Raw genomic sequence first — 25,651 nt, 5'->3', positions numbered from 1 at the left:
ACTCTTACTCACAGGGCCCGTAGTGGAGGCAATGTGTTCCTCTTGAGGACAGCTGTCTCGACATACCTTCCTCGCCGCCTCCTGATGATCTGAGCGAGTTCGTTTCGAGTGCCCGATCCTCTCTCTTTGGGAATTGGGATACGCACCACCCACCCACCCACCACCACCTTGGCAGTCGACCGCCTACGTCACCCGACAATCACGTCGCCTCCGAATAGTACGACCAACTTCACGGCATCCACGGTCGACGCCCGGTTGTACACCAGCCATACGATGGCTTCACACGGACACCAGATGGGGGCACGCGCAGCTCCAAGGCATGCTGGCCACGGGGCGTATCAGGCGCCAATGCCCATTGCGCCAGGCCCAGCAGCTCCTGCCGGCACGTTCCAACCTGGCACCAAGATCCAGGTCGGCGGCCATCGAGTCGTGATACAGAAATACCTGTCCGAGGGCGGATTTGCGCATGTGTATTTGGTCAAGCTACCAAAACCAGTCGACGGGACGGACCTGGCTGTCCTGAAGAGGGTGGCGGTGCCCGACAAGGAGAACCTGCGTAGCATGCGCACCGAGGTCGAGACGATGAAGCGGCTCAAAGGCCATCGAATGATCGTCTCGTACATTGACTCGCATGCGAACGAGCTCAAGGGGGGAGGCTACGAAGTGTTCCTGCTCATGGAGTACTGTAGCGGCGGCGGCCTGATTGACTTTATGAACACCCGACTCCAGCACCGCCTGACCGAGCCTGAGATCCTCAACATCTTCTGCGACGTGGCCGAGGGCGTGGCATGCATGCACTACCTGAAGCCGCCCTTGCTCCATCGCGACCTGAAGATTGAGAACGTCCTCATCACAACGACAAAGGGCTCCAGCAAGCGATTCAAGCTCTGCGACTTTGGCTCTTCGGCCCCGCCCTCGCCTGCGCCCACATCCGTGGTAGAATGCCGATTGATGGACGAGGACGTGCAGAAGCATACGACACTGCAGTATCGAAGCCCGGAGATGGTCGACGTATATCGAAAACAGCCGCTCAACGAGAAGTCCGACATCTGGGCCCTGGGTGTTTTCTTATATAAGCTTTGCTATTACACGACTCCGTTCGAGGACCAGGGGCAGCTCGCCATTCTCAACGCCAGCTATAAATTCCCCCCGGCTCCAGCCTTTTCGCATAAGCTCAAAGGCCTGATCGGTAAGCTTCCTGCTGGAGGCATGGGGGTTGTACTAACCATCTCCAGCATCGATGTTGAGGGAGAACCTGCAAAGTCGGCCAAATATCTACCAAGTCTTGAAGGAGGCCTGTGCTCTGCAGGGCCGCGAAGTCCCTATTCACGACGTGAGTGGACTTGAAAAGAAGTGTGAGGCACTTGCTGACTGGAAGAAAAGATCTATGCAGGCGGTAAATCCAGTGCGCAAGTCCCGGCAAAGGCGCCTTCAAAGGAGAACAAGCCAGTGGGCGCGGTGTTCTCGCCGCCTGTGGAGGAGAAACCAAAGATACCAGAGGTCACCCCCATGAGGCGAGGCCGCCCAACACCTTCGCCAGGACCTGCGGCAGCAGCGCAGCCTTCGAAACCTTCGCAGCCGGCGAGCGGAGACCCGTTCGCAGCCCTAGACACCAAATCCCCCAAAGCCACGAGGCCCGGTGAGCCGGACGAGTTCGCGTCGCGATTCCCCTCCCTTGACCAATTCTCGCTACTGCATGATTCGGGCTCGAAATATGATTTCGATTCAGGAGCCTCCGCCGCGGCGTCCAAGAAGGGCGATTTGAACCAACGCGTATCTGAGCATCTGGCCGACGAGGTGTTTGCCTCAAGTCGAAGCCCTCCCCAGTCTGGTGCGCCAAGCGCGCGACCTCAGTCTGTGGTTCAGGCGAGCGTAGCTCCCCGCGCTGTTTCGCAGCATGGCGAAGCCATGTCGAGATCAGCGTCTGCTCAAGCACAACAAGACATTAGCAGAGCTCAATCGATCATCCGCAGCGATCCGGACCTGCAGGCTATCTCGGGCCAAGCAAACTCTCGATACGTGTCCATCGGCACCTCAACATCAGACCTGCAGTATGAGCCCCCAGTTCGGACTGCACACCGCGTCGCGCAGATTCAAGCGTCAGAGTCCCCACGCACTTCAAGCCTGCCGACGCGACAGGCAAGCCCGGCCAACATGACCGCTCAATCACCGCCTGACGCGAACATGAACGGCCTGTCACGGGTCACTTCGCTGCAGTCGCAGTCAAGCCAGGGCAGATCATCACCTGTCTCTCAAGCCACGACGGAGCCCAGACGGCCGCAGGCAGATTTGCTGGACATCACGCCAACCAACGTGCTGAACGTTGAGCGCTCCAGACCGCAGAGCATGAATTTCGAGACAACGACTTTGGACTACCTACGTGAACGGGAAGCGTCGCGTCCGCAGAGTCGTATGTCGAGCCGGCCCTACTCACAAGCTGTCTCGCCGATTCCCCCACCGGCCGACGATGATACCCAGCCCGAGAGTGACAACCTCGAGTTCCTTCGAAGCATGGAGGGATCCGGCAGCGACACGGAAAAGTCCAAGAACGCGAAGCGATCGAGCGTGCAGTCTTTGTCTGGGGGCCGGAATATGCTCGCCACAAAGTTTGGTGACGCGTTCAAGAGGTTTGAGGGCAGCCCGTCCTCTTCCGCGCGGACGCCCTCTCCGTTCAAGGAACACGACCGTCGTGACTTGACGCCCATTGCAGGCTCAGAGGTCACGGACGATCGAAGCGAGGATGGCCACTCTCGCGACGTCGATGCCTTGACGCCAGAGGCGCGACGTGAACTGGAGCGGCGAAAGCTGGAGGAGGAAGAGCAGAGGGTCGAGGCTGCGCAAGCTGAATACCGCAAGCGTGTCACGCCTGGTGCAGGTCCCTCAGCAGCGGCCTCGCAGTCTGGGCCCCGGAATGCTGGTCCACCCCCGAGAGCCATGAGCATCCAGAACAGAGTGCAGAATCTGTTGCAAGAGCAGAAGAGTGGCCCTGTGCGTAAAACGGCTGAAGGGTATGGCAAGTACTCGGACGCTGCCTCAGCTGCCGCCAAGGTCGAGAAGCCTCTGCCGGAGGTCCCTCGCAAACCCATGGCGTCCTCCAAACCAGCGGCAGCAGTATCCGCTCCCCATGCCGCGAGCCACCATTCCGGAACTTGGTCTGCACCCCCAGTTCTGCCTCCCAGCAAACCGAAGCCAGCTGCTCCTCGGAAACCGATGCACCTCAATAGCATCCCCACGGGCAACCTGCCCTCGCCAGCAGCCAAACCTCAGGCGTCTGCTACGGCAACAGAGCAGTTGGTCGCAGTCGACTTGCCTGGTCAGCCTCTTTTGGATATGACCGCTGATCAGAAGGATGACTACCTGCGAGATTTCTCCCAGCGGTACCCGAGCTTGAGCGCACTGGATGGCGCGCAGTCGACGGGTGCAGGGCGATGACAAGGCACGAATGAAGCATATTATATAGACAGACGGATAGACTGCTGTATATAAGACGGGGGGCTGCAACATGCCCTCTCGCTTGATGTTTGAACCTCGATGCACCAAGTCAGTGACAACAACGGGCGTCCCATCGTTGGCCCCTTCATCCCATCTCTCTCTTCCCTGGACTTAGCCGTTCCTCGCCGCCACCTGAGCTTTCCATCACTTTTAACACACATGGTACTGTAGGCTGCGTTGCACAGGTCAGCATCGATTCTGATATTTTTCTCCTTCTCCTTTCCTTCCCCTCTCATTCTGCATCACATCTCCCCTCTGCCACTCTTCCTCATACCCTAGGGCCTGCATGTCGGGGCCGCCACGCTCGCCATGCGTTGCAAGGACTCTGGTCCAGCCACCATTGTCGAATGGTTTGCAGGGACCAGTGCCGCATCTGTAGCTCGCAGAAAACGGCGACAAGCACGTCAACAAGCCGTCGAAGCCCGTAGCCTCTTCCGCCTCGAGGTGACGACCGATGACGAGTTTGGAGAAGACACAGTCCATGTGACATACCCACGCACAGGAGGTGGTCGCCGGTGCGCATCGCAGCCAGAGCCCGTAGCAGAACCGGAACCGGAACCAGCCCCTGAAGCCGCGTCTGATTCAGCTGCCGAGGAAGCTACTGTCAAGAAGGTTCGCTTCGAGCAAAGCGAGCCGAGAAAGTCTGCTCTCAAGAAGACCAAGCAGCACACTACTACTACCACCACCACGACAGTCACTACCGAATCCTCCGAGGCCGAATCTGAGTCGCAGTCAGAGTCAGTCGCCGGAGAGTCATCTGCACAGGGGAGCTCCGAGGAGTCGGAGCCTGTCAAGCCTGCGAAGAAGGTGAAGAAATCCCGGAAAGCGAAGGCTGCTGAAAAAGACAACACGAGTGAATCTGAAGCGTGCGATTGCGAGGTGTGCACCAACAAGAGACGAAAGGCTCGAAAAGCCTCCAAAGGAAAGAAACAGCCAGACACCTCCGACTCCGAGGCGAGTTCTGGCTCCAAGGGCAAGAAGAGCAAAAAGAAGAAGAAGAAGAAGAAGACTGAGACACCCGAGACATCTGAGTCTGAAGCGGAGATACTTCCCAAGTCAAAGAAGGTGGGCAAGAAAGCGAAGAAGGTCAAGAAGGTGGAGGAGCCCGATTCTGGGGACGAGACCGAAACAACCACAGGCGAGGAGACGGAAGAGGAGCCAGAGTCTCCGCCCAAGAAGAAAAAGACCAAGGCAAAGCAGAAGAAGAAGTCCGACCAGCAAGCGAAACCTCAGAAAGATGCCGAAAAATCTAGTGGGCAACCCGAACCCAACTCCTCGAAGCGGAGGGACGAGAGGGCGAGCAACTATCCCGAAGCCAACAGCAGGCCGGCGCCGAACCCACGTCGACCTCACTATATCGAGCCAATCCGTGCTGAGACAGTGCAGACTGAGAAAGTCCTTGAAGGCCCCGAGGACCCGCGCCCAAATGCCTACTATGATCCTCAACACAACGTGCTTCGTGTGTACCACGGACCCGTCTGGGGCTCTCGAGGTGAACAAGCGCTGTACCCTGAACGTGATCAGTCGGTGAGACCTCCGCCTGTTGGCGTACCTCATCCCCTACATAATCCGTACGAGTACGGGTTCAGGGGCAACCCATACGACCATCACCCGCCATACGGGCTGTCATCTGAGGAGCGCTATGGACGTCACGCTCCTCTCTATGGACCGCCTCCAAACCTCTACAATGATCGGCGCCAGGGCCCTTATCACAACCCAGCCATGCCAGGTGGCTATCCACCATTCGAGCGTAGACCATCTGGTATGAACAAGGGTGCCTTTGCTGACATGGCGGGCGCCAACGGTCCAGGCAACAGCCCAGCGAAGACAAAGTCCGCCACCAACAACGTCGGCCCAGGTAGCGTCAAGGTAAGAACAGTTCCCGGCTGTGCGCCTGATGTCCATGCTAACGGCAAGCAGGAGGGCCAAGGTGACAAGAACTCATACTACAAAGCCGCAAAGTCCAAGTTCGCGACATGGAGTGGTCGCCAGTCATCCAACGCCAGCCATAAATCCAACAATACCAACAACAACAAGGCCGCCGACGGATGGGGTCAACCGGCGGATAACAACAGCAACAAGGGCGAGACGGCTTGGCCTGAGACTAACGACGCCGCTGCGAACGACACCGCCTGGACCACCAACGATGCCGCTGATAACACCGCCTGGAACACTAACGACAATCAACCCAGTAACGGTGCCGAGGGGGAGAAGGGCAACGACGACTGGGGAACTACACAGAACGCAGCGGGCGGGTCTGCATGGGGGAGCAACGCGCAAAACTCGGCTGCAGGCCAGGAGGAAAACAACATCGGACCTGGAGCCACGAACATGCCAGGATCCTGGGATGATACGAATGCAGATGCTACTGCCCCTCCCTGGGGCGACGTGACGGCGGCGGCGAATACTGGTGGCCTCGCGGATAAAGAGGAGGTGAGCAACGTGCTGCCCAGTGGAGGGTGGTAGCACCGGACGCCACCTTCTCCTGTCAATGACAGCGGCATTCTAGATCTTGCTCTCGATGCGGACTTGAGAGATCGAGACCAAAGGAGGTGCTCTTCCAACGCCTGTCGTGTGGCAGGGGTGCACTTCGCTTGTGTGGAACGCAGGAAACGAGGCGAAGCGTCCGCCTTGGAGCTCTCTGCGAGAAGATACAGCAGAATCAGACTTGATACATACTTAGATAAATCTAATACCTCATGACCTGTGTTCGTTTGGCTAGTGCGAGGACTCTTGGACGTGACGTCAAAGGAATGAGATCGATGACTCAACGACCACGGAGTGTGCGGATCAGGGACAGGCTTGTTGGATGCGAATGAGCAGTTGTTGTGGCAATAGTACTAGAAACCGGGGACCGTTGCAAAGGGGAAAAGGTCAGCAGTGATCTTCGGGTTGGGTAATGAAGGCACTTTGATATGACCGTATCACAAGATCGAAACATTTTTTGATATCTGTCCCTCTCTCTATGTAGCAGCAGCGATGATGCTGATCAAAAGAGAGCAGCCGCCTCTGTGTGAGCGCAACGATAAAAGGAAGAAGAACAAGAGTTGGTGGTATCTGGTAACACGGTCTGGAAATTGGTATCGCTGCCAGGCTGCTGCGAAAAAGGGGGCAAGCCCTCTCCCTCTGGCAAGGAAGCAGCTTGTAAATAAGTAAAAGCAAGAAACAAGACAAAATACTCAGTCGGTAAAAGTATCAATCCCAAATAGCCGCCCCGAGACCCCAAGACAGATGTCCGTTCTATCGCAATGCAAAAAAAGGAGAAAAAAAGATTCCGAGATGGAAGTGTCCGGACATGATCGGAGGAGGATGGAACCTCCTGTCTGTCTGGCGCGTCACATAGTAGCAACGGGGTTCGTGAGAGCGTAATAGTCGTTCATGTGTTTCGTAATAAGGTGGTCTTTTTGCTCTTTTGTGGTTCTTGCCCAATGATCTTTTCCCAGTGCGCCCAACTCTGCTAAGCAATGCAGAAACAAGACAGAAGGAATAGAGATTAAGGAAAGAGGAAAGCCAGCAAATCCTCAAAGGTAAAGAAGAGTGACGGCCAGGGTGGTCGTCTGAGAAGGTATACTGGTCGTGTTCGGCGACGTTGGTCGGTCGATCAAAGTATAGTACAGCCGGGGAGACTTGACCTGGTGGGTCTCAGTAATTGCTTCACCGGCAAGGTGCTCTGCTTTCTTGTGTTCTCCTTCTTGACGGGTAGACGTGCTACTCGATCCGCCTCACGGGCCCATCTGAGGCTCATCAGATCATGTTGCATGAGGAGCAACAAGGAGAAGAGAGGGGAACGAGGCATAGGCCCGCGGCAGAGAACAAGGAGGGGTGGGTGATGACTTACCATGCACTTGTCTCCCACTCCACAATCCACGAGCAACAGATCTTCAATCGGTCCCTGACGCTGGAGGTACCAAGCAGCCGATACTTCTCAATGTCGCGCACTGGGAGGATGCTAGCCAACCACCAAGGAAACAAGCCCGGGTCGCTTGGACACTCTCCGTATATCGAGGTCATCCTGGCGGTCAGCCACGGGACACTCTGCGCCCTCATCCTCGCCACAAACGCGAGCGCAAACTCCAAGAGCGTGGCTGTGGACATGCCATCAAAATCTGGAGCCCGCGGCGTATCTGAACTGCGGCTCTTTCGATCCATCGATGTTGGTGAACCGGTCGACCCGCGCTCAGACGACGCTGGCGAGATCTCTTGCGCTTCCGACGCTTCCTCCTCTTCCAGGCTGATGTCGTCGATGCGCTCAATCTTACCGACAGCATACCCATCCGTCAGACCGTGGCGAGTCACCCTGAAGCGTGAGATGCCGATAGTCTCGATCAAACTTCGGCCGTCCGGATAGAAGTGCGCATTGGTGATGCGCAAGAGTGTCCCCAATTCGTGGAAATACGGATCAGAGGAGTTCCGAGCCTTTCGGGGCAGTACCATGCCAAACGTTTTATCGCCTTCCAATGCTCTCCGGATCATGAGCCTGTACCGAGGCTCAAAGATGTGTAGGAATGTGGGCATCCTGGGGAACGCCAGGGTGCAGACGAAGAGAGGAATGTCAAAGTCGCCGTGCTGACCCAGCTGTTCTGACCTGTACATTTCTCCGCGTGTCTTGAGCTCGTCCTTCCAAAAGATGTTGATGAAAGCCGACAGGCGACTATTCGAGGGGCACACGACCTGGTTGAGCAGTGGGTTGATGGCCAACTGCCGTCGACAGATCGGACAATACTGCGAATGGTCGAGAGTTCGTTGGAGGCAAGACCGGCAGAAGGTATGTCCGCAGGCTGTTGTCAACGGTTCCCAGAATAAGGCAAAGCAGACGTGACAGTCCATCTCGCTGCGGGCCTCCTCTTGAGTTGCATGGAGGGAGTCGACCTCGAAATCGGCATACTCGTCGTTCGTGGAAGCGGACTCGGTATCGTAGGCGACTTCGGCGTCGTAGCGCAACTGTCCTTGCTCCATCAAGGCCCATGCCGTTGTTAGCCTGCCGCCCGGCAAGCGTTGATATGCTAGCTCGGCGCGCTTCTCCCCCAGGTCGTCGCCACTGCCATCTTCCTGTTCGTCTACTGCGATCACGGTTGTCGTAGACGATTGAAGCTTCTCTTTTCTCCATTTGACGAGGTTGTCTTCGAAATGGTGCAAAGCTTTGTTGAGTATCACATCGCCTCCGCAGTCGCCCACCGCATGTTCCTTCCCGCAGTCGGAGAACGGACATTGTACGCCTAGTAGTCGTTCAGGTCCGGCGGGATATGATATGTTGGCTCGTTCGAATGTCGGTGGTAGGCATCGTCGACACAGGCTGCGTCCGCAAGGCAGTGTGACGGCGTCCTTGAGCAGGAGCGAGCATATTTGGCATTGGCACAGGCGAACGAGTTCCCTTGCCGTTGCTACTTGTTCTGGCTTGGTCGGCCAGTTCGATGGGTCGTCTCGGCCGTGCGCCTCAAACAAGCCTGTCAAAGGGCGGTCCGCGACCTCTGCTTGCTGAGCGGGTGACATGAACGGCTTGTCTTGCCCGGGGGGTCGCTTGGGCTTATGTCCAGAGCAGGCCTGACGCAGCAGCGAAGTTCGACTCGTGTTCGCACAATCTCGTGGTCTTGTCGCAGTGGTGTTGCAAGCGCATGGATAAGTGTGCAGCCAGGAAAAGAGGACTGGACTAGGTAATCACTCGTAGAACAGGTAGAGCATCGGTTGAGGTCTCGTGTATGCGCCTCTTTGCAAGCTGGTTCCGTCGTCGACGATGATGGGTGGTTTCAGCACTGGTGGTGAAGGTGGTGTTGTTACGGGTGTCGATATGTACAGTCGCGACGCATCTGATACGTTGGGATGTTGACAGTGAGGGAACGAGGCCATGGGAGGTTATAATATGGATGGATCACCGCAGAGCGCATTAGTGTGGACGGGGCTCGTCATACAAAGCAGTTGTCACCAATCCGGTGACATGGAAGGAAGGGCAGGCTGGGCCAGGGTGGCGTGTGTGGGCGCTCAGCGACGACAGGACAGGACACAGGCGAGAGGGTGTGCGTGGTGGGATGTAGGACTGGATGGCCTCATCATGGAAGGGAAGAACACGCGAGCTCCAGTCCAGTCCGCTGAGTCCAGTCACGGTCCAGTCCCGACAGGAGTTGGACGGACATGGAGTCAAGGCGTCAGAGCCCACTTTCTGGGCCTCCCCGGCGGGCCCTGCCTGCCACTTGTGCCGGCAACCTGACGACCCGCCTACTAGAGGAGTCGACTGAGAGAGTCTGGTCCCGAAGCTTCTGTGCAAGTGCGTACATGCCAGCAGGCCAGTCACCGCGCACAAGGGGCCGCTATCATCATCAGCTGAAACTGACAACGAGCGCGGCATTTTGTTCGTATCTGTAGATGATCTACGAGGACATTGGTGCAAGCGATTGCAGCTGCGACAAGATTCGCGAAAGCCCACCAGTTAAGGCTGGAAAATGGTGACATAATAGATCCAGGGTGCAAGTATTTAGCACTTTTACCTTACAGAATACAAGAAGGCAATATTGGGTCGACAGGACCAGAATCTACAGATGGTCGACCTAAAGTCGGTTTCCTCAAGGAGCTTAGATCGGTAACAAGAGCGCTGGCTTTGAACCTTTTCGTCTCGTTTGCGAGCGAGTATCTTCTGCCCTATTTCTTCTTCTCGAGGTTCGTATGCGAGGATGCACCTGTTTAAAGAGAGAGCTCTGCAGTCAACAACTAAAAACGCGCATTGCGCTCAGGATGTTCAGGGTGCCTAATTATTGTTGCACCAAGAAATGTACACAGCTGCAGCAACGGCGTTCGGACCCGTGAACCAAGATGCGAGACGCTTCATCAGGCTACCAAGTAGATCTATTTAGCCCAGGTTCGGCCCAGACCATGAACCCTTCTTGGGGTGGAAATGCAGTCAATCGATTACACGCCTGCCCGGCGATCTGATAATGCCAGCGCTTTCTCGACATCGAGCTGTCAGCCTGTCAGAGCCACGCCTGACGGCGACTCGTGACTGGTAGGTCCATAGGAGTCGTGGGCGTCATGACACCTCGATGCATGTACCTCGGGCTCCGCGCATTCCTGTACGAGACCAACCTGTACTTGTATGCTAAATGCGGATTCACGGGAGCCATCCGCGAAGCTGATATTCGATGTTATCACTAACTTATAATTAATAATTACTCGCTTCGGTTCTAGACTCGCTGGTGCTGCCCTTCACATGTCGCCTGTCGTGATCCAGTGGGCTCCACCTCAGTGTCTGACAGTGACAGTACGGATAACGAATCGCCAGTACCGAACATCGAGATCTCGCATTGTGACTGACATCCCGCTACCGCACCCCGACCCGAGCCGTGTCGTTCGAGAAAGCCGTGCGGATGGGCGGGTGGTCATTCAGGCCAGACAGTCCAACGCGTGCGTTTGTTCAATGAGGGTTTCACGAGGCTCGCGTAGCGGCAAACCCGGTCAGATTTTGCCGATGCGACAGCCACGAGCGTCGACGCATCATGGAGTGGTCCAAGGTGGGGTGCAGCATCTCGATGGCCGCCTTCCTGTCGTGACCCTTTCTTTATCAGCTACTGGAGGTTGCCCGAGCTTGCTCTAAGATCAAACTAACTGCTCCAGAGACAAGGCGATTCTTGTTTGCTCGTGACAGGTGCTTGGCATTGTTCTTACGGGGTCCTCGTCTAGCGCGAGTGGCCCACGGACATGCGAATCTATCCGCAATCGATACATACTTACCAGACTTTGCCTTGCTCCGAGACGCAGCTGGACCTAGTTGTCCGGTAATCCCATGATCATGTCCAACACCGCCTGGCTCTTGTCCTTTGTATCTTGGCTGAACGTCGTTGGCGACCCGCCCATCATGGCTAGCATGGCAGGCGACTTGATCAGTTTATCAATCGTCATGCTGCGCGTGACAACATCGGTAAATGTCATCTGTGCCTTCTCAGCATTGTCCTTGGCTGCAACGCACAGTTAGCCGACTGTTGCTCGATGGTACGCGGTGGGGTTCCCAAGCCCAGAAGCTACTATGCAGAGGAGAAAAGACAAGACCATGTATTCCGTACCATTGTCATTTTTGGGAATGGCCTCGGGATGCTCAATCGGGGCTCCCGTGCGGATGTTTTCTAGATTGAGCATCATGTAGTGGCTCCTCTGCACGAAATCCCACACGTGCAGGAGACCTGCGTGCGGCGTGGGAGGGGTGAAGCCCGGCTCGCTCTCGATAGCCTTGATCAGGTCTTTGAGCTTGCTCGTCAGGAGGGCCTGGTCCTCTGTGGACGGGACGGCGACCATGGTGGCGGTTTAGAATGTGGTGTGTGCTATAGCAGATTGTGCGTAGGTCAGACACTGGTCAATGGTCACTACAGACAGCGCGACTCAGTGAAGCTTCGCTCGAACAAAGGTGGTGGTGGCCTCGAAGTGATTAATAGGTGTGCTCCCGGCTCCGTCTCTCGGTTCCTGCGATGAGCCGCTCCGCTGCCTTCCCCTGACAGGTTCAAGGTGGGGTTCGAAGAAGACATGACGACCAGGTACCTTTAAAGACCCCTCTCCTCCACGCCAAGGCCCGTGAACACCAATCCACATGCCCGAGACATGCTCAAAGCAGCTGTTGCTTTGCGTGGCAAGTTTGTCTTTTCTGCGCTACCCAAATGCACCGGCCCATCCCGCCATCTGCTGGGTCCGGGGCGATGATCCAACGCTCAGAATATCCGGCGGCAGACGAGCCTCGGAATCCGTCTCATACCAGTCTACCAACGTGCCCTCCTCTTTCTCCTGGAGCTTCCTCGTCACAAAATGCTCCATGGCATCAATCTGTTCTTGTGGCAGAAGCTTTATCCTGTCCATAGAGTCGCCGTCCTCATTCTTTTCAAAGAACTTCTCGTCCAGGAATCTCCAGAAAATAGCATCAAAGGCCCACGTCCTCCGCGCAGCATATGTCACCCAGAATTGGCCGGACTCCCAGCTCTCGCGCATGCGCGAGGATAAAATCTCCGACTTGGTCAAGCGGCCCCGCTCGATGAACTCCGTCTCCTTGGCTTCAAGGGCGCGTAAGAATGTCGCTAATCTAGGCTCATACTTCTCAACCCAGTCGTCCTGACCCGCTTCCCAGTCTTCGGGGGGCTTTAACAAAAGCTACCACGGAGGACTGAAAAAAAACTCGGCAGGGGCGGCATAGGTGAACTCCCAGTCAATCGCGGCCGCTATCTTATGGGCCTTGTCCACCAGCACATTAGCAGGCCGCAGGTCATCACACCAGAGCTTGAAGGGGCCCTGATTGAATCCGGCATCTGCGAGGCGGGACTCCGAGGCAAGTTTCCGGAAGAGTTGCCTGCAGTGTTTGTGGATAAGTGTGCACCTGGAGAGGAAGAGTGTTGGGCTGACCTGGCAATATACTTCTTCTTGCAATCCTCGGCCGAATCAATGGCTTGATTGCGCTGGAAGGAAAGTTGCTGAAGGTGCATATCAGCTAAGGCCGTGTAGTATTCGGAGGAAGTTGTGAAGGTTGTGGAGATGAAGGGTAGCTGGAAGTGCGGAACGCGAGCAAAGTTGGCAAGCTGGGACACATTCAAGGAGAGAGGTCGTGTGGCGACTTCTGGCCTATCTTCTTCGTCCCGAAAGCCAAGTGAACCTATGGCGGTGAAGTTGCACCGGGACAATTGGAGGAGAATGTCGGCCATCTGGCTGTACATCTGCTCAAGCTTCTCCTCGTTGATATCGGGGTCTAAGATTGGGGGTCCTCGTCTTCAAGGCCAGGCTTGTTCAAGACGTCGACGATATCACCTAAATTCTCGACCCATTCCATGATCATAAAGGGGCCGAGTCCACCAGGGCTCTCCTCTTTCATACCATGGTGAAGAACGAAAGGTATTGGGATGGTAGTATTGTCCGAGATATAGTGCATCGCGGCAACTTCTGCCACGAGCTTTTCATCAGCGTACTGGAAGTACGCCGGCATGGGAAAGCGGATCATCGCTCCGGCGCCCTCAGCGAAGCGAATACGATAGTAGACGTTGAAACCGCCTCTCTGCGGAGAACATATTTCCAGAGGATCGCCCCCCATCCGATGCTTCACCACTTTCCGAACGACCTCATGGTAGATATCCTCGTCGTAGAGCTTCTGCTTCCACTCGTCGAAAAGTACATCGCCGTGCTCCCACGCAGCATCGTCGAATTCCTCAAAAGATCCAGGCATCGTTGAGGGGAAGGAGGCGGGATGAGACGGATTCAGTGAAGCAGAAGGCAAGGCCGATAGGAAGAGGGAAGTTACTGTCAGTGGACCGCGCTGAAATGCGTTTCCTGGCATGCGGGACAAGCATGGCCGTGCCAGCTGGAGCAAATTATATGCAGCCGCCGAGCTTCAGTAGAGGATCTTACCCTAGAGTAAACAAGACAGAAAGTCCGCCAGCAAGTTCATGAAAAGTACGTAGATGCTAATGAGTGATCAATGTGGTATTGGCGGTAAAGAAATACAGCGCTCGGTGAAAACCAAAAAGCCCATCCATCATCTACACACAGCTTCGGTATATCCAAACTGCACTTTGGCAGAGAGACGTGCCTCGAACCCTTTGTCACGCTGGACATGCGTAGTTTTACATGAGTCGTGAACTGAAGCATTGCCTATCTCACACCTCCCCAGCGACCGCGCCCAACGGCCGACGGTTCCCAAGCCAGCCTCCGGCCAATATTGCCGAAGCAGAGGCAGCTGCAGAACAGCACGCTGAGCATCCAAATGCCCGTCTCGACGGTCTCCTGGGACGCGAGGCGAGCCAGGAGGAATGGTGCCTCGGCACTGTTCGCCAGCGCCGTCACGGTCTGGTTGGCACCGCCCGGCGCAAGACCACCGGCCCGGATGAGAGCGAGGTGGGACGATGGCGGCAGGGGCACCATGTGGGGGTCGACGCCCATGGCAATGAGCCAGCCGACGAGACCGACAGCGGCGGAGAGGATGAAGCCGACTTGGGAGCGGTCAATGAGCCACCAGAGAAGAGGGTTGACCATGGCAAGTGTGAGGGACACTTGGAGGGTAGATACCCAGGCGACCTTGCGCTGTTGCGACGGTTAGCAGCTGGAACTACATGCGGCAACGATAAAACTTACAATGGCCAGCATGATGCCGACAAAGACGCCAATGGCACGCATGACAATGGCCCAGTCCGTCGCAGGATCCGAGCCATTGTTGGAATCGGTCTCGACCGTGATCGCGACCTCGTTCTCCCTCGCCTCCTCGCCAAACACGTCGAACCACAGGCTATCCAGCCACGGCATCATCCCGCCCCATACCGTCGCCGCCACGCCCCAGAAAGCGAGGTTCTTGAAGTTGTGCGACTGCGAAGGGGCCCACGCGTTGCCGTCCTGGAACTTGGCGAGGAGGACGCCATACCCTACGCCCAGGGCGAACAGGAGCAGCGCGCGCAGGCCATACGAGATGGCAGTGGCCACTGGGCCACGACCTGGCGTCGAGTGTGGCTTGGTGGTATCCAAGGCTCTGTGGGAGGACCGACGGCGGTTGACATGGGCCCTTCCGACCATGAGCTCGTAGGTAGCCTCGTCCACGCTTGTTCTGCGGACGGGCGTCCTAGCCCCTGTGCCCCATGGTGTCTCGCCCTCGTCAAAGTCTGCATCTTGGCCGCCGGATGTGGTTGGCGAGTAGATGCCGTACAGGGTCGAGGAGGTGAGGTTCATCGAGGATGGTGACCGGCTCATGGAGGGTGTGGCATCGGACGGGGTCAGGAGGAACTGGGCGCGGTCGAGTTGTGGACGCTCGTCTTGCTCATTGTCGTCGGAGGGAGGCGTGGCACTTGTGAGGTTGACATTGAATGGTCGCCTGGGGACTGGCTTCAAAAGCGGAGGCCCGTCGTCTGCCATTGTTCGTGGACGCGTCGGTCTCAAGGTGTTGTTCGGAAAGGCTGTTGGCGGAATCTGATTCTCCCAATTCTTTGTTTTGCCGGTCCTTTTTTATCGGCGTTTGGGAAATGCTTGTTTTAAGGGTATCGAATGCTCATTTCAGGGTCTCAAAGTTTTTCACCCTGGCCCGCCGGGTATTTGAGACGTCGAACAAGTGCTGCTCCTGGTGCGGATTTCGGAAAGGACGGTCGCTACGTTTGTGGTATCTTGTACTGTTTTGGAATCTGGCAGGCTCAGCTGTAAGGTAGTAAAAGTACAGACTGTATTGGGATAGAGAATGTGTGCGGTGAAAGAGGAGAGGCGAGGCGAGGCGAGAAACACCACCGTGTCCAGGTCGTATTCACATGCGATCATGTGAAGGGAAGGGACGTGGAATGCAGCCCACATTTGCATGGCGGCGACCTTGGGTCCGCAGCTTGGAGGTCACCAGGTGTTTGTGCTGCGCTACGCTGCATGACAGCGCTGCAGATCGCGGTCTTGTCGGTTCAGCCCACCGCGAAGCCGTGCCTGATTGGATCACACCCCGCCTCGCGCTCACGGCACGCTGGGGCGCTAAAATAGGCACCGCGCCGTCGTCCCTTGACGATGAATCTCATCAATGCTGTTTGTTACACGTCGAGTTTCGATATTGCGCCTGTTATACTGCTGCTTCTTGTTCTACTACTCGTCGCTACTATCATCATCATCCTCCTCCTCCGCATCCAGACCCTCAAAGTCCTCAAAGTCGTCTTGCTCCTCGTCTCCGTCGGGATGGGGTATCATCAAGTACGCAGCCATGCACATCACCCTGTTCTCGGTGCCGTACGTCCCAATCAGCGCGCCTAAAGGTTGTCCGCCGTCGGCTGCCGCGAGAGAAGTCAATGCACCCCGCAGTTCCTCCACACCAATGGCCCACAGCCTGATCTGTCCGTCACTGCTCCCGCCCACCACGTACAACGTCTTTCCGCTCTGGAGGACCACAAAGTCCTTGATGCGTCCCGTCACGCCGTCGGCTTTCCCGCCTAGTTCACAGACTGTTCGGGCCGTGCCCGGCGCCATTGTGTTCTTGACACCCTCGATCGGAGTCAGGTGTGCCTCGCGCGTTGATGCAAAGATGATGCGGCCATCCTCCGTCGACACGGCGAGCAGGCTATGCTCTGAGCTGTCCGCGTCCGCTTCTGACGCGCCCTCGGCTGAGATGGAGATGTAGCGAACTTGGTGAATCTTTGTCCTTGTCGACGACAAGATCCTGCACTTTGGCTCACCCGCCATGCGGAAGACGACCACGTCACGGTCAAAGCCCACGGCAAACTCATCGTCGCCGTCGACGTGGCCCCAGGCAACCCTTTTCCCTTCGCCTGATGTGTATTTGCCCTCGCCAATCTGCTGCAGAAGCTCGCGCTCGTAGTTCAACGCCTTGGCGCGCTTGCCCGTCATCAGATTCCACGGCCTGACCTTCCTCTCGCCCTTGCTCACGCTCATCATGAGCTTCATGCTCGGGTGCACCGCAAAGTCGTTGACGCCTTGCGGCGTGCCATCGTGGGCCGCCGTGTCTCCGCTCGGTCGCCCTTCGGCCTTGGCTATGGGCGCCTTGATGGTCCCGATCAGCGCCCAGTCGCGCGTCCGTGTCACGGCCACCGTAGAGTCCTCGCTCGCCGACATGAGCTTGCCCCTTGTCGGAAAGTCCAGCGCCGTGACGGCGGACGCATGGTGCTCCAGGTTGCCCAGCTCTCGGTTTCGCTTGTTCTCCTTGATCGGTCGGGGCGCAGCGAATTTGAGGGGGTCTTCATCCTGCTCCTTGGGCGGGTGGGCTGACAGATCGTAGAGATTGATCTTGGAGTCGTTGCTTCCCGAGGCGAGTATGACTTTTTGTGTTTGCCCGGGGATCGGGTTCGAGACGGGGGACACGGCGAGGCAGCGGATGGCTTTGGTGTGGGCGGTAAGGAGGAAGGTGTCGGCAAACTCGACAGACTGTTTCTTTTGCTTCCCGGTGGGAGGGTGAATCTGTGCGGTGAGACCGTGGAGGACGCCGTCATAGAAGCCGACCACTATTTGCAGTGTCTCGGTCGATGTGGTGCTGGTGGGTTTGGGGGTTGTTGACTTGGTGTCAACTGCCTTGGTCTTTTTCGACGCTTCAAGCTCGGACGCGGGCTCTCCATTGGAGGCTGTGTTTCTCTTACGCTTGGCCATGATTATCTTCTGTGACACTGATCAATTGGTGGGTGGGATTAAACTTGGGAACCTCGCGACGATTGAGCAGATGAACTCATGGCGGGAGGAAAAAAAAGTTGCCGATAAGATAAGGCAGGTTAGCTGCATACCCCCGGTACATGCAAAGAAGCCGGTCCTCTCCAACCTTAAGGTGCGAATGACTTCAAATATGTCCAAACAGTCATGTCAAAGCAATTGATTTTCACCTGAGTACGGATATGTAGGTCAAGATTTCATGAGACTTTATCGAATCAATCCTATGAGCAGGCATTGATGCTACTTCTGATCGACACTTGCTGCACAAGACAGGTTCCTCCCCTAATCATAGCAATATTTCCCTGGTAAGCTTCACCAACGCAACGCACGGTAGTATTCTGGGCCAAGTCGTCGCTGCAAACTAGCCGTTGACTGTCTTGACACCCCCTATGCCCGTATTCTGTGAGCCATCAAGTTCGCAAGCCCCCGGGCTCGAGGTATTTGGTTCTGTTCATCATTAACACGCGACGAACACGATCAGCGAGTCGGCTCACTTACAACTAGGTAGACGCGAGGCGTAGAACCAGCCCTCATCAGTGACAAACCAACGGCAATCACCCATTTGATCGATGCAAAAGCGGCTGCGCTGGGTCCAGTTACCGTCCAACTCGCGTACGTAGTAGAAACGACTGGGGTCGTCGTCCGACGGCTTGAACTCCTGCTGTTCAAAGACCCTGTTGCCGTGCGCAAACTGGAGTTGACGGGCCTGCTCCTCGACCCCCGTGCGACCTAGACCAGAAACGTCGGGATATGGTCCAGTGTTGCCTGCGAGGAAGGCAGGAGGACCTCCCGGACCGTTGAAACCCCCGCTTGGTGCGGGCTGGTTGCCGGGGCCGGTGTGGCCGGGCTGGCCGGCGCCAAACATCGCGGGCTGGGGCATGTAGGCGGCCGTTGGGTTGGCGACGAAGCCGGGTTGCTGAGCTAAGAAAGCGCCGGGAGGAGCCTGCTATCGAACTCAGTTAGCAGATGTCTACAGGGAGAGAGAAAGAGAGCGAAAGATTGAGGAGGAAAGAAGACGCCACTTGACACTTCAAGGGCCGAAATGCAGACAGCGACTGGCGACTTGCATTGTAGTGATACATGTACCCGTCGAGGTAGAACGACCTGCCCAAGGCTGGGCCGGACACGCTCGCCAGAGGTGCGGCAGTCATCAGTGCGATAGTGCTAGGAATGTAATGCACGGGGTAACAAACATGATGAGGGACCGCGCCAGGGGGTATTATGCCATAGGGCGCGGACTGAGGCATCGGCTGCCCAGGCGTCGGATGGGGACCAAGACCATTGTCGAATCGTGGGATATAGACATGGGTCATGGGGCCGTAAGTCGTGTCTGGCACGGGAGGCTGGAAGTTTACACCTTTGGCGAACGGGCCAGCAATCGGAAAGGCTGCCATGTTGGCGAGATAGGGTTGCTGATGGTAGAACTGGTAGGGCGCGCCTCCAGGAAAGGCAGGGTGGGAGTGGGCAAGGCTAAATTGAGGTTGGGCGGAGGTGTGCCAGGGACCTGCGGGTACTGCCTGCTCTTGACCACCAGGTGCAGCTCCGAGCGCAGGGAAGTTGGTGGGCTGAGTGTTGGTCTCTTCTGGGCGCGACGTTGAGGTCTTGTCAGTGGCGGCAGGTGCGTCCTCGCCAGTCTTTGCCTTCGCCTCGACAGGTAATACTCGGTGTTTGGGGATGGGGCGAGGAGGTGGGCTGAACGATTCAGAAGCTGTGGTCGACTCGTAACCGTCACTCTGGAAGTGAACGTGACGAGATGGGGGAGGTTTCTCGGGGCGTTGAGTGTGCTTCGGTGGATCTGCACCCATTCTTTGGAGAAGAGGAGGAGGAAAAGAAGCAAGAAGCAAAGTTAAAGGGTGTGGGGGGGAAGCAAGGTGCTATGGCAGGCTGTGCTGGGTTGAGCCCAAATCTCACACTTTGGCGAGGTAAATAATTGTCAGGCGTCACGAGATGCAGTGCCCTGAGATTCCTGAGATGAGCAGAAAAGAAACTGAAGCTCAGGCTGATCGCGAGGTGAGATGGAAGTGAAGGCTAGCTTGTGTAGCGCATTCACCTTGGGCCTTTTTTTCAAAACTCGGGGGCGCGTGATCAGAGCTGGCCCATTCACTCGAAGGGGTCATCACAATCCGGCCTCGATGAAGTGACGCTACCAAACATTTGGTGACGGAAGGAGAGCGAACATACCGTTCGTTGCAGAGTCCAAGATCGACCATCATGAGTCCAATGGCTGTGTTCAGGCAGGTTTGCCAACGTGTCGAGTGGATCCTCGTACTTTGTCCACGTCCAGGAGAAGCAGGGCAAACACATTGTTGGATAGAGTGAACTTGGATTGCGTTGTAAGGAGCAAGGAAATTGAAAGATGAAGAGAAGAGGATTCTCGAGTGGCTATGCTGGAGGAGCGAAAACATCACATGCATAAAAGGCCACTCTGCACATCAAATTGGATGAAGTGTATGGGATGACTAGGTATTCAATGCTGACCATCTAACTGGAACAGCTCAGTGCGTATACCCGTCGAATTTGATCAATTATTTGCAGTGATTTGATCACGTCGTGAGTTGTTGTGCAATGTTTTCACAGGACCTCCAGATTTTCGCTAGAAAGGGGCAATCAAAACAAAGGCGCTACCAGCCGACGGGCCAAGCCAAACACCGCCATAGGTAATCATATAAGGCTCACATAAAGCATAGTCACTAAGAGATATACTTTGTACAAAGACAAAGACAAACATTTATCTTGCTAGCGACCGGGGTCTCTTCTTGTTCATTGTGCCACTCACTTCTGTCGGGCAGCTAGTGGCATCGCCTCGGTGGCTTCACGTGGCGTCGGAGCGTCGACTGAGTTATTTGCGCCTCCAGAATGATCCGCAATACTTCCCGATCTTGGAATCTCATGCGTGCAAACATTTTGACTTTAATTTTACAATCAATCCAACACCTCTCTCCACGTGCTAATTACATAAAAGCTCACGCAGTCAGCCTTCTGCCTCCCCTTGCTGTTCCATGTATCTATCCAGAATCGCATCTTCTTCCGGGCTAAACCCTGACGGTATACTGTAGTTATGCAGGCGTCTATACAAGTCATTCAATTTTGGAACAACGTGGCGCAACCGAACTATCCAGGGCTGGGAACATCTGTCAGCATCATCTCCCCAAGGCTGCACGTAGACTTACCCTGACAATCACTGGGACCTTTCCCGCGTCAACGCTCTGCTTCAGGTTGTTCAGCACGCTCTCTTCTGACAGTATGGCAAACTCTCGCGTGGCCGCTCCGTTCACGCTCTTCAGAATAAAGGGAGACGGTGGTGAGAAAGATCTGCACGCCCACAAATTCCTCTCGCTTCCAGGGCCAGGCGTAAACCATGGCCTGTGTAGGTGTGACTTGAGATTCTTGGACTCTCTCAGTAGCTCCGGAGGCACTTGAGGTGCTGAGGCATAGATGGCGTTGATCCTATCCTGCATGCCCTGGATGAGGCGCTCATGGCATGGGCAGTGCGCTGGTCTCCATCTCTCCAACGCTACAAGCAATTCCTGGAGCGAAATATTCTTTGGAATGACACGTAGGCAAGCCATCATTCTGCCATCATCGTTCATGTCCAAGATGTAGACCCTGAAATATCCCGGCAGGATCATCTCTTGCCTGCGTAGCCGGCTTCGCACCACCATGTCTGCGAGATCGCAAAAGTCATACTCGTGCCGGACTTCGGCCCAGCTCATGGGCGCTGCACCAGATATGTCTCTCCTGTAGTCCCACACATCGACGCAATGCTCTTCGACCTCTTGTTCCATCAGAGTCAGCAGGGCACTGATAAGGTCGTCGTTGGGCACACCACTGGGGGAATGCAAGAGGCCGTGCTGCTGATCAAGTAATCGTGCTTTCCGCGACGAGGCATCTTGATCCGTCAAGCGCAGATACTTCACCCTCTTGGGTATCTGCCAGACCGTGCGAAATCCATCAAAGAACTTTGAGCTCTCGCGGCTGCAAAATGTGATCAGGTCAAGACTACCATCGCCGCCCTCGTTCACCTTGCGCATCCCAAGGAACAGTAGTTCGGCTCGTAGCTGTAGCAATGCCTCCAGCGTCCTCAGGGACGCATTGGGTGACCCTTGGCCCGCATCTGGTTTGATGGGCAGTTCTAGACGAAATGTTGTGGCTGGCGCTCGCGGATAATGCACTCGCCCAAGTCTCGGATTCTCTGCCGTCGACATCGTGTTGTTTGATCTGAGGGTGTCCTAGTCGTAATCTGAGCATAATGGTGATTCAGCCTCCGCTTCTAGTTTCGGTGGTATGCGCGAGGGTCGCTAGGATCGTGTACTTGGGTGTCTGTCAGTGATGAGGCGCCTCGAATCAAGCACACTGTGATGAACGAGGAAGACACCATGAAGTCATCGAGGGTGACTGGGAAAGGAGGGCATGATCCTCCATCTGGGTGCAGAAGCAGGTACCTATGCGAGTGACGCAAGAGCGAACGGACACAGAGCAGGTGATGTTGAGCTGAGTCACGGGTGAGTGAAAGTCCCTGTAGCAACGTAGTACCTAAGCAGTAGAAGCAGGGTGTCACATATCCCAAAGCAACTTAACTGCACGTTCAGACAAACATCAAAATCCGACAGGATAGCAGACTCGATGTGCTTCGTACCCACGTAAGGCAGCTTGATATGATAGAGTATTGATTAATGACGTTTGCAGCCCAGACGCCCCAGCCTCCGCGGTCTATGCTCGATGCCCGGAATCCTAGTGTAATGTACAAGCAACAAAGACTCATCTGTCCAACCGTACATTGGGAGTAGAGAGCTCACCCCGTAAACCATGCTTTATAAGAAACAAGCGCTGTATTGCAGCATATACAAGGAAAGATGTGACTCTCATCCACTCTCTTCATGCGAACATCCTCGCCTGGCCGTCGGGGCCAGACCTCATGCCTTTTTTTTGTTCGGGTGAGTAATTATAGGGGAACTTGATAGTTTACAGCGAGTCGGAGGTGCTGACGCCAGCAGCCTGCTCCGGCACAGGGAAGAATGACCGGCGGAAGACCTGACGCGTCAGTTAGCGATTTTTGCTTGCAAGGGCTTGGCAGCATGCATCGATGTAGAGGGAACTTACCGCCCAGGCACCAGCCACGGATCCGACGAGACCGGCCGAGATCATCATCGGCCTCAAGCCCCGTGTGCTCTTGAACACCATACCACTGAGCGCACCCGCAGCGACCGAGTTGGCCGCATCGTGCTTGCCCCGGAAGTACCCGATCAGCGAGTTGATGCAGTTGTATGTGATGGCCACGGCACCCGCCGAGTTGCCCAGATACGGACCACGGCGCGTCACGGCGTTGAGGACGGAGTTGAGGCGCAACTTGGGTGCTTGCCCAGCGGAGCGACGGAGGCCTTCCTGCAGACCCCACGCACCACCAAGCGTCAGTCCGGAGAGATATGTGACACCAGTGCCGTAGCAGAGATCGTCGGTGAAGCCGCGCGACGGCAGGACGGACTGGGAGCCGGAGAGGTCGGAGAGCACGCCATCTTCGAGGGTGAGGTACTCGAGGGAGTCCTGGTTCAGACCAGCGAGCGGGTGGAGTTGTGAGGGGTCGGAGAAGGCAGAGTTGTTGAGGAAAGACTCGACGCCCTGTCCTTCGGAGGGATCGTACGCGCGGGTGGTTGTCGAGGTGGTCTGTTGAGGAGCGCTATATGTGTCGTGGGATTGGGGCTGTTGGGGCTTGTTGCCGCCCGTCAGGGCAGTCCATACGGATGACATTGTGCAGAGTGTGTGAGAATAGTATTCGTCGATGTCGCCAGGGCCAAAGGCTGCCAATGTAATGAGGGATCGTGGTTGTGTGGATGATGATCTGAAGTGCTGTCCCACCCAGGAAGTCAAGACATCAGAAAATTTGGTGATGCGCGCTCGCTGGCTCACTTGCAGCTGGCTGCTGGACTCCTGGCTGGCTGCCACGGTTCGCCAAAGCCGTCCGTCCAAGCCAAAGCCGAGCAGGCTCACGTGACTATGCAGCTAAGCCGTACTCGGCCAAGTGCACAGGACCCACAGCTCATTCATGATAAAACCATCGCCGTCGAAATTTCTTTGCTTGTTTCTTCTTTCCTCTTCATCATCAGTAAGGGTTATTTCTACACCGTCAAGTGTTTTAATAATTTCTTCATGGCGGCTCCACAATGTGGCTTGCTGAGGGTTATCCTCGATTCTCTGTGGATTTCCTTCCGTTCCCGGCCTCCTAAAGTAACGTGAACGCCTTTCCTACCAGCCGCGAGATTCGTCTTCGACTCGTGACTGTGGGGTGTTCTCGACATGCTTTACCACAGTTGTAATCTTGTATAGCTTGCAAAGGCGCTTAAGCCTGATCGTGGTGTGACCAATTCTGCTCCCAAGCCGCACCGGCGTAGAGGTGTTGTAATACCTCACGGCCATCGAAGTGAGAATTGTCACCTGCCAGCTCTGCATCCAAAATTGATGCTGAGGACGTGGATGCCGGCAGCACCTTGCACGCGGTGACCAAGACATTCAGTTGGTCTGTTGCTGAAAGTTGAAATGTGAGCACAGGATTTGGCAAAATTAAGACTAAAACAAATGTATTGTCACATATAAACAAAAGTATTTTTCCTACAGCTCCCACGGCAAGATCCCATTTTCGTAGCCAACTCCTGTCATGCACGCCAGCGTGCCAAAAGCAAATTATACATTGTGGCGTCGCTACCTGGAGTCTTCTCGTGCCAGCAATGGCCTCTGGTCCCATCTATCGTTGTTGATGCTGTCCCCCTCGTCGTCTTCCACGCCATTGGCCAGCAAAGGACTATCTGCCGAGTTGCTGTTGTAGATGAAATATTGCGCAAAGACTCCGAGGTCCAGCAATAGCGTCACCAGCGCACCCAGCAGCCAGCTCAAGTTCACGAGAATGTACCGCCCGTATATCCTGCGCGCCTCGCCAGGCATGCAGTGGCTTGCATGCTGACAATTCGGCTCATAGGCGAAGATGGACAGCACGTATGTGAGATTTCCCAGACAGGCGAAAAGAAAGAAGAGCATACTAAGCCCATCGGTCGTTTTGCGCCTCCAGTTGAGAATCAGCTGCGGTAGTCGTGAGGCGATGTAAGATACAGCGCAGAGCCAGCCAAACACCTGTCCAAGGACATTGAACTCCAGAGGCTCGTCCTTGTCGCGATGCGAAGAGCCGTCATGTTTCGAGGCCTTCTGGCCGAGGAACCATCCCAGGATGCCAGCAGCAACAACCATGGCTACTGCCAGAGTATTCCAAAGCACCGTCTGCAAGGCGGTCGGGGGCGCGGGAGGCGGCGTATCGGCAATGTGAGGAACTGCAGGCGACAAGCCAGACCAGTCTGACCCACGGCGCTCTCGGGAATGAGCACGCTCCAGAAGATTTGTTCGTTCGTTCGGTGCGCCGTGCGCATTCGTGGCTGGCTTGGGTGCAGGCGAGGCGGGTTCGTCACGCCAAGTGAATCCTCGGTAGTAGAAGCATTGCGCGAGGAGGACAATATCAGCGATCGTGTAGTAAAAGGCCAGGATGATCTACCAGGCGTCAGCAATGTCCGTTTCACCAAGAGGGTGCTGGTGGCTCACCATTGTCGGCAGGACGCCCTGCAAGACGGCACCAAGGATGTTGAAGACATCTCCCACTAGCCAAACTATAATGAATTGGACGGAAAGAGCGTCGGCACTACTGCGTTGGAAGTTTTGGATGATTTGAGGAGAGAAGACGACGACTGTGATACTGTTAGGAATGGATGACTCGGCTTGACAAACCCTTCACGTACCCCAGCAGGCAATCGAGACGGAGCTGCGTTGGTTAGTCGGTCAATTCGTATCTAGGGGTCCTCTGGATCTCACCCGCAAATGCCAGAGATAGCGGCAACGTCGAGGTTGAGACTCTCGGTGGGAGGCGCCATCTTGCGCGTGCGCACAGAGCTGTTGCGAAGATTTTGAGGATGGCGGAACGGTCAAGCCCTCAAAACCTCCTATGAAAAGGCGATTGAGTATGTCCGGAAGCAAAGGAGCATTGACGATGTTGGGACAATGCTGCAAAGTTGAA

At 55.8% G+C, this 25,651-nt stretch overlaps 11 protein-coding genes across 11 annotated transcripts; 2 read left to right on the top strand and 9 right to left on the bottom strand.

Moving 5' to 3' along the window:
* Positions 1 to 273: 273 nt before the first annotated feature.
* Positions 274 to 3,432, top strand: F5Z01DRAFT_623134 (uncharacterized protein; the record flags this gene model as incomplete). The annotated part of the gene is made up of 3 exons (XM_046261304.1): positions 274 to 1,189; positions 1,236 to 1,333; positions 1,384 to 3,432. The coding sequence occupies 3 exons, from the start codon at positions 274 to 276 to the stop codon at positions 3,430 to 3,432; spliced, it is 3,063 nt and encodes a 1,020-aa protein (XP_046117824.1).
* Positions 3,433 to 3,801: 369 nt separating this feature from the next.
* On the top strand, positions 3,802 to 5,958 carry F5Z01DRAFT_750866 (uncharacterized protein; the record flags this gene model as incomplete). Its single annotated transcript, XM_046267034.1, has 1 exon — positions 3,802 to 5,958. One exon carries the CDS (start codon positions 3,802 to 3,804, stop codon positions 5,956 to 5,958), a length of 2,157 nt encoding a protein of 718 aa, XP_046117823.1.
* Positions 5,959 to 7,326: 1,368 nt separating this feature from the next.
* Positions 7,327 to 8,982, bottom strand: F5Z01DRAFT_674777 (ATP-dependent protease La domain-containing protein; the record flags this gene model as incomplete). The annotated part of the gene is made up of 1 exon (XM_046265084.1): positions 7,327 to 8,982. The coding sequence occupies one exon, from the start codon at positions 8,980 to 8,982 to the stop codon at positions 7,327 to 7,329; it is 1,656 nt and encodes a 551-aa protein (XP_046117822.1).
* A 2,174-nt stretch (positions 8,983 to 11,156) lies between these two features.
* Positions 11,157 to 11,910, bottom strand: F5Z01DRAFT_134910 (uncharacterized protein). Its single transcript, XM_046257597.1, has 2 exons — positions 11,538 to 11,910; positions 11,157 to 11,432 (listed from the first exon to the last, which is right to left on the bottom strand). Exons 1-2 carry the CDS (start codon positions 11,764 to 11,766, stop codon positions 11,242 to 11,244), a joined length of 420 nt encoding a protein of 139 aa, XP_046117821.1. The 5' UTR covers positions 11,767 to 11,910; the 3' UTR covers positions 11,157 to 11,241.
* Positions 11,911 to 12,114: 204 nt separating this feature from the next.
* Positions 12,115 to 13,666, bottom strand: F5Z01DRAFT_681821 (phosphotransferase family protein; the record flags this gene model as incomplete). Its single annotated transcript, XM_046265723.1, has 4 exons — positions 12,115 to 12,584; positions 12,621 to 12,802; positions 12,856 to 13,210; positions 13,255 to 13,666. 4 exons carry the CDS (start codon positions 13,664 to 13,666, stop codon positions 12,115 to 12,117), a joined length of 1,419 nt encoding a protein of 472 aa, XP_046117820.1.
* Positions 13,667 to 13,934: 268 nt separating this feature from the next.
* Positions 13,935 to 15,528, bottom strand: F5Z01DRAFT_134925 (insulin-induced protein-domain-containing protein). The gene is made up of 2 exons (XM_046257598.1): positions 14,572 to 15,528; positions 13,935 to 14,520 (listed from the first exon to the last, which is right to left on the bottom strand). Exons 1-2 carry the CDS (start codon positions 15,337 to 15,339, stop codon positions 14,092 to 14,094), a joined length of 1,197 nt encoding a protein of 398 aa, XP_046117819.1. The 5' UTR covers positions 15,340 to 15,528; the 3' UTR covers positions 13,935 to 14,091.
* Positions 15,529 to 15,985: 457 nt separating this feature from the next.
* F5Z01DRAFT_656987 (WD40-repeat-containing domain protein) lies at positions 15,986 to 17,751 on the bottom strand. Its single transcript, XM_046263611.1, has one exon. It carries the CDS (start codon positions 17,545 to 17,547, stop codon positions 16,039 to 16,041), a length of 1,509 nt encoding a protein of 502 aa, XP_046117818.1. The 5' UTR covers positions 17,548 to 17,751; the 3' UTR covers positions 15,986 to 16,038.
* Positions 17,752 to 17,965: 214 nt separating this feature from the next.
* Positions 17,966 to 19,409, bottom strand: F5Z01DRAFT_637104 (uncharacterized protein; the record flags this gene model as incomplete). The annotated part of the gene is made up of 3 exons (XM_046262258.1): positions 17,966 to 17,991; positions 18,103 to 18,550; positions 18,579 to 19,409. 3 exons carry the CDS (start codon positions 19,407 to 19,409, stop codon positions 17,966 to 17,968), a joined length of 1,305 nt encoding a protein of 434 aa, XP_046117817.1.
* Positions 19,410 to 20,296: 887 nt separating this feature from the next.
* On the bottom strand, positions 20,297 to 21,999 carry F5Z01DRAFT_134560 (uncharacterized protein). Its single transcript, XM_046257594.1, has 2 exons — positions 20,775 to 21,999; positions 20,297 to 20,725 (listed from the first exon to the last, which is right to left on the bottom strand). Exons 1-2 carry the CDS (start codon positions 21,807 to 21,809, stop codon positions 20,576 to 20,578), a joined length of 1,185 nt encoding a protein of 394 aa, XP_046117816.1. The 5' UTR covers positions 21,810 to 21,999; the 3' UTR covers positions 20,297 to 20,575.
* Positions 22,000 to 22,230: 231 nt separating this feature from the next.
* On the bottom strand, positions 22,231 to 23,706 carry F5Z01DRAFT_656982 (Tim17/Tim22/Tim23/Pmp24 family-domain-containing protein). The gene is made up of 2 exons (XM_046263610.1): positions 22,705 to 23,706; positions 22,231 to 22,635 (listed from the first exon to the last, which is right to left on the bottom strand). The coding sequence occupies exons 1-2, from the start codon at positions 23,347 to 23,349 to the stop codon at positions 22,567 to 22,569; spliced, it is 714 nt and encodes a 237-aa protein (XP_046117815.1). The 5' UTR covers positions 23,350 to 23,706; the 3' UTR covers positions 22,231 to 22,566.
* A 496-nt stretch (positions 23,707 to 24,202) lies between these two features.
* F5Z01DRAFT_688174 (PQ loop repeat-domain-containing protein) lies at positions 24,203 to 25,508 on the bottom strand (the record flags this gene model as incomplete). Its single annotated transcript, XM_046266037.1, has 3 exons — positions 24,203 to 25,131; positions 25,183 to 25,366; positions 25,450 to 25,508. The coding sequence occupies 3 exons, from the start codon at positions 25,506 to 25,508 to the stop codon at positions 24,298 to 24,300; spliced, it is 1,077 nt and encodes a 358-aa protein (XP_046117814.1). The 3' UTR covers positions 24,203 to 24,297.
* Positions 25,509 to 25,651: the final 143 nt, after the last annotated feature.

Source organism: Emericellopsis atlantica, assembly GCF_019669845.1.
Source record: "Emericellopsis atlantica unplaced genomic scaffold F5Z01scaffold_15, whole genome shotgun sequence".
Classification (NCBI taxonomy): Eukaryota; Fungi; Ascomycota; class Sordariomycetes; order Hypocreales; family Bionectriaceae; genus Emericellopsis; species Emericellopsis atlantica.
The sequence above is the reverse complement of the archived record's forward strand: the minus strand, read 5'-3'. Positions and strand labels throughout refer to the sequence as shown.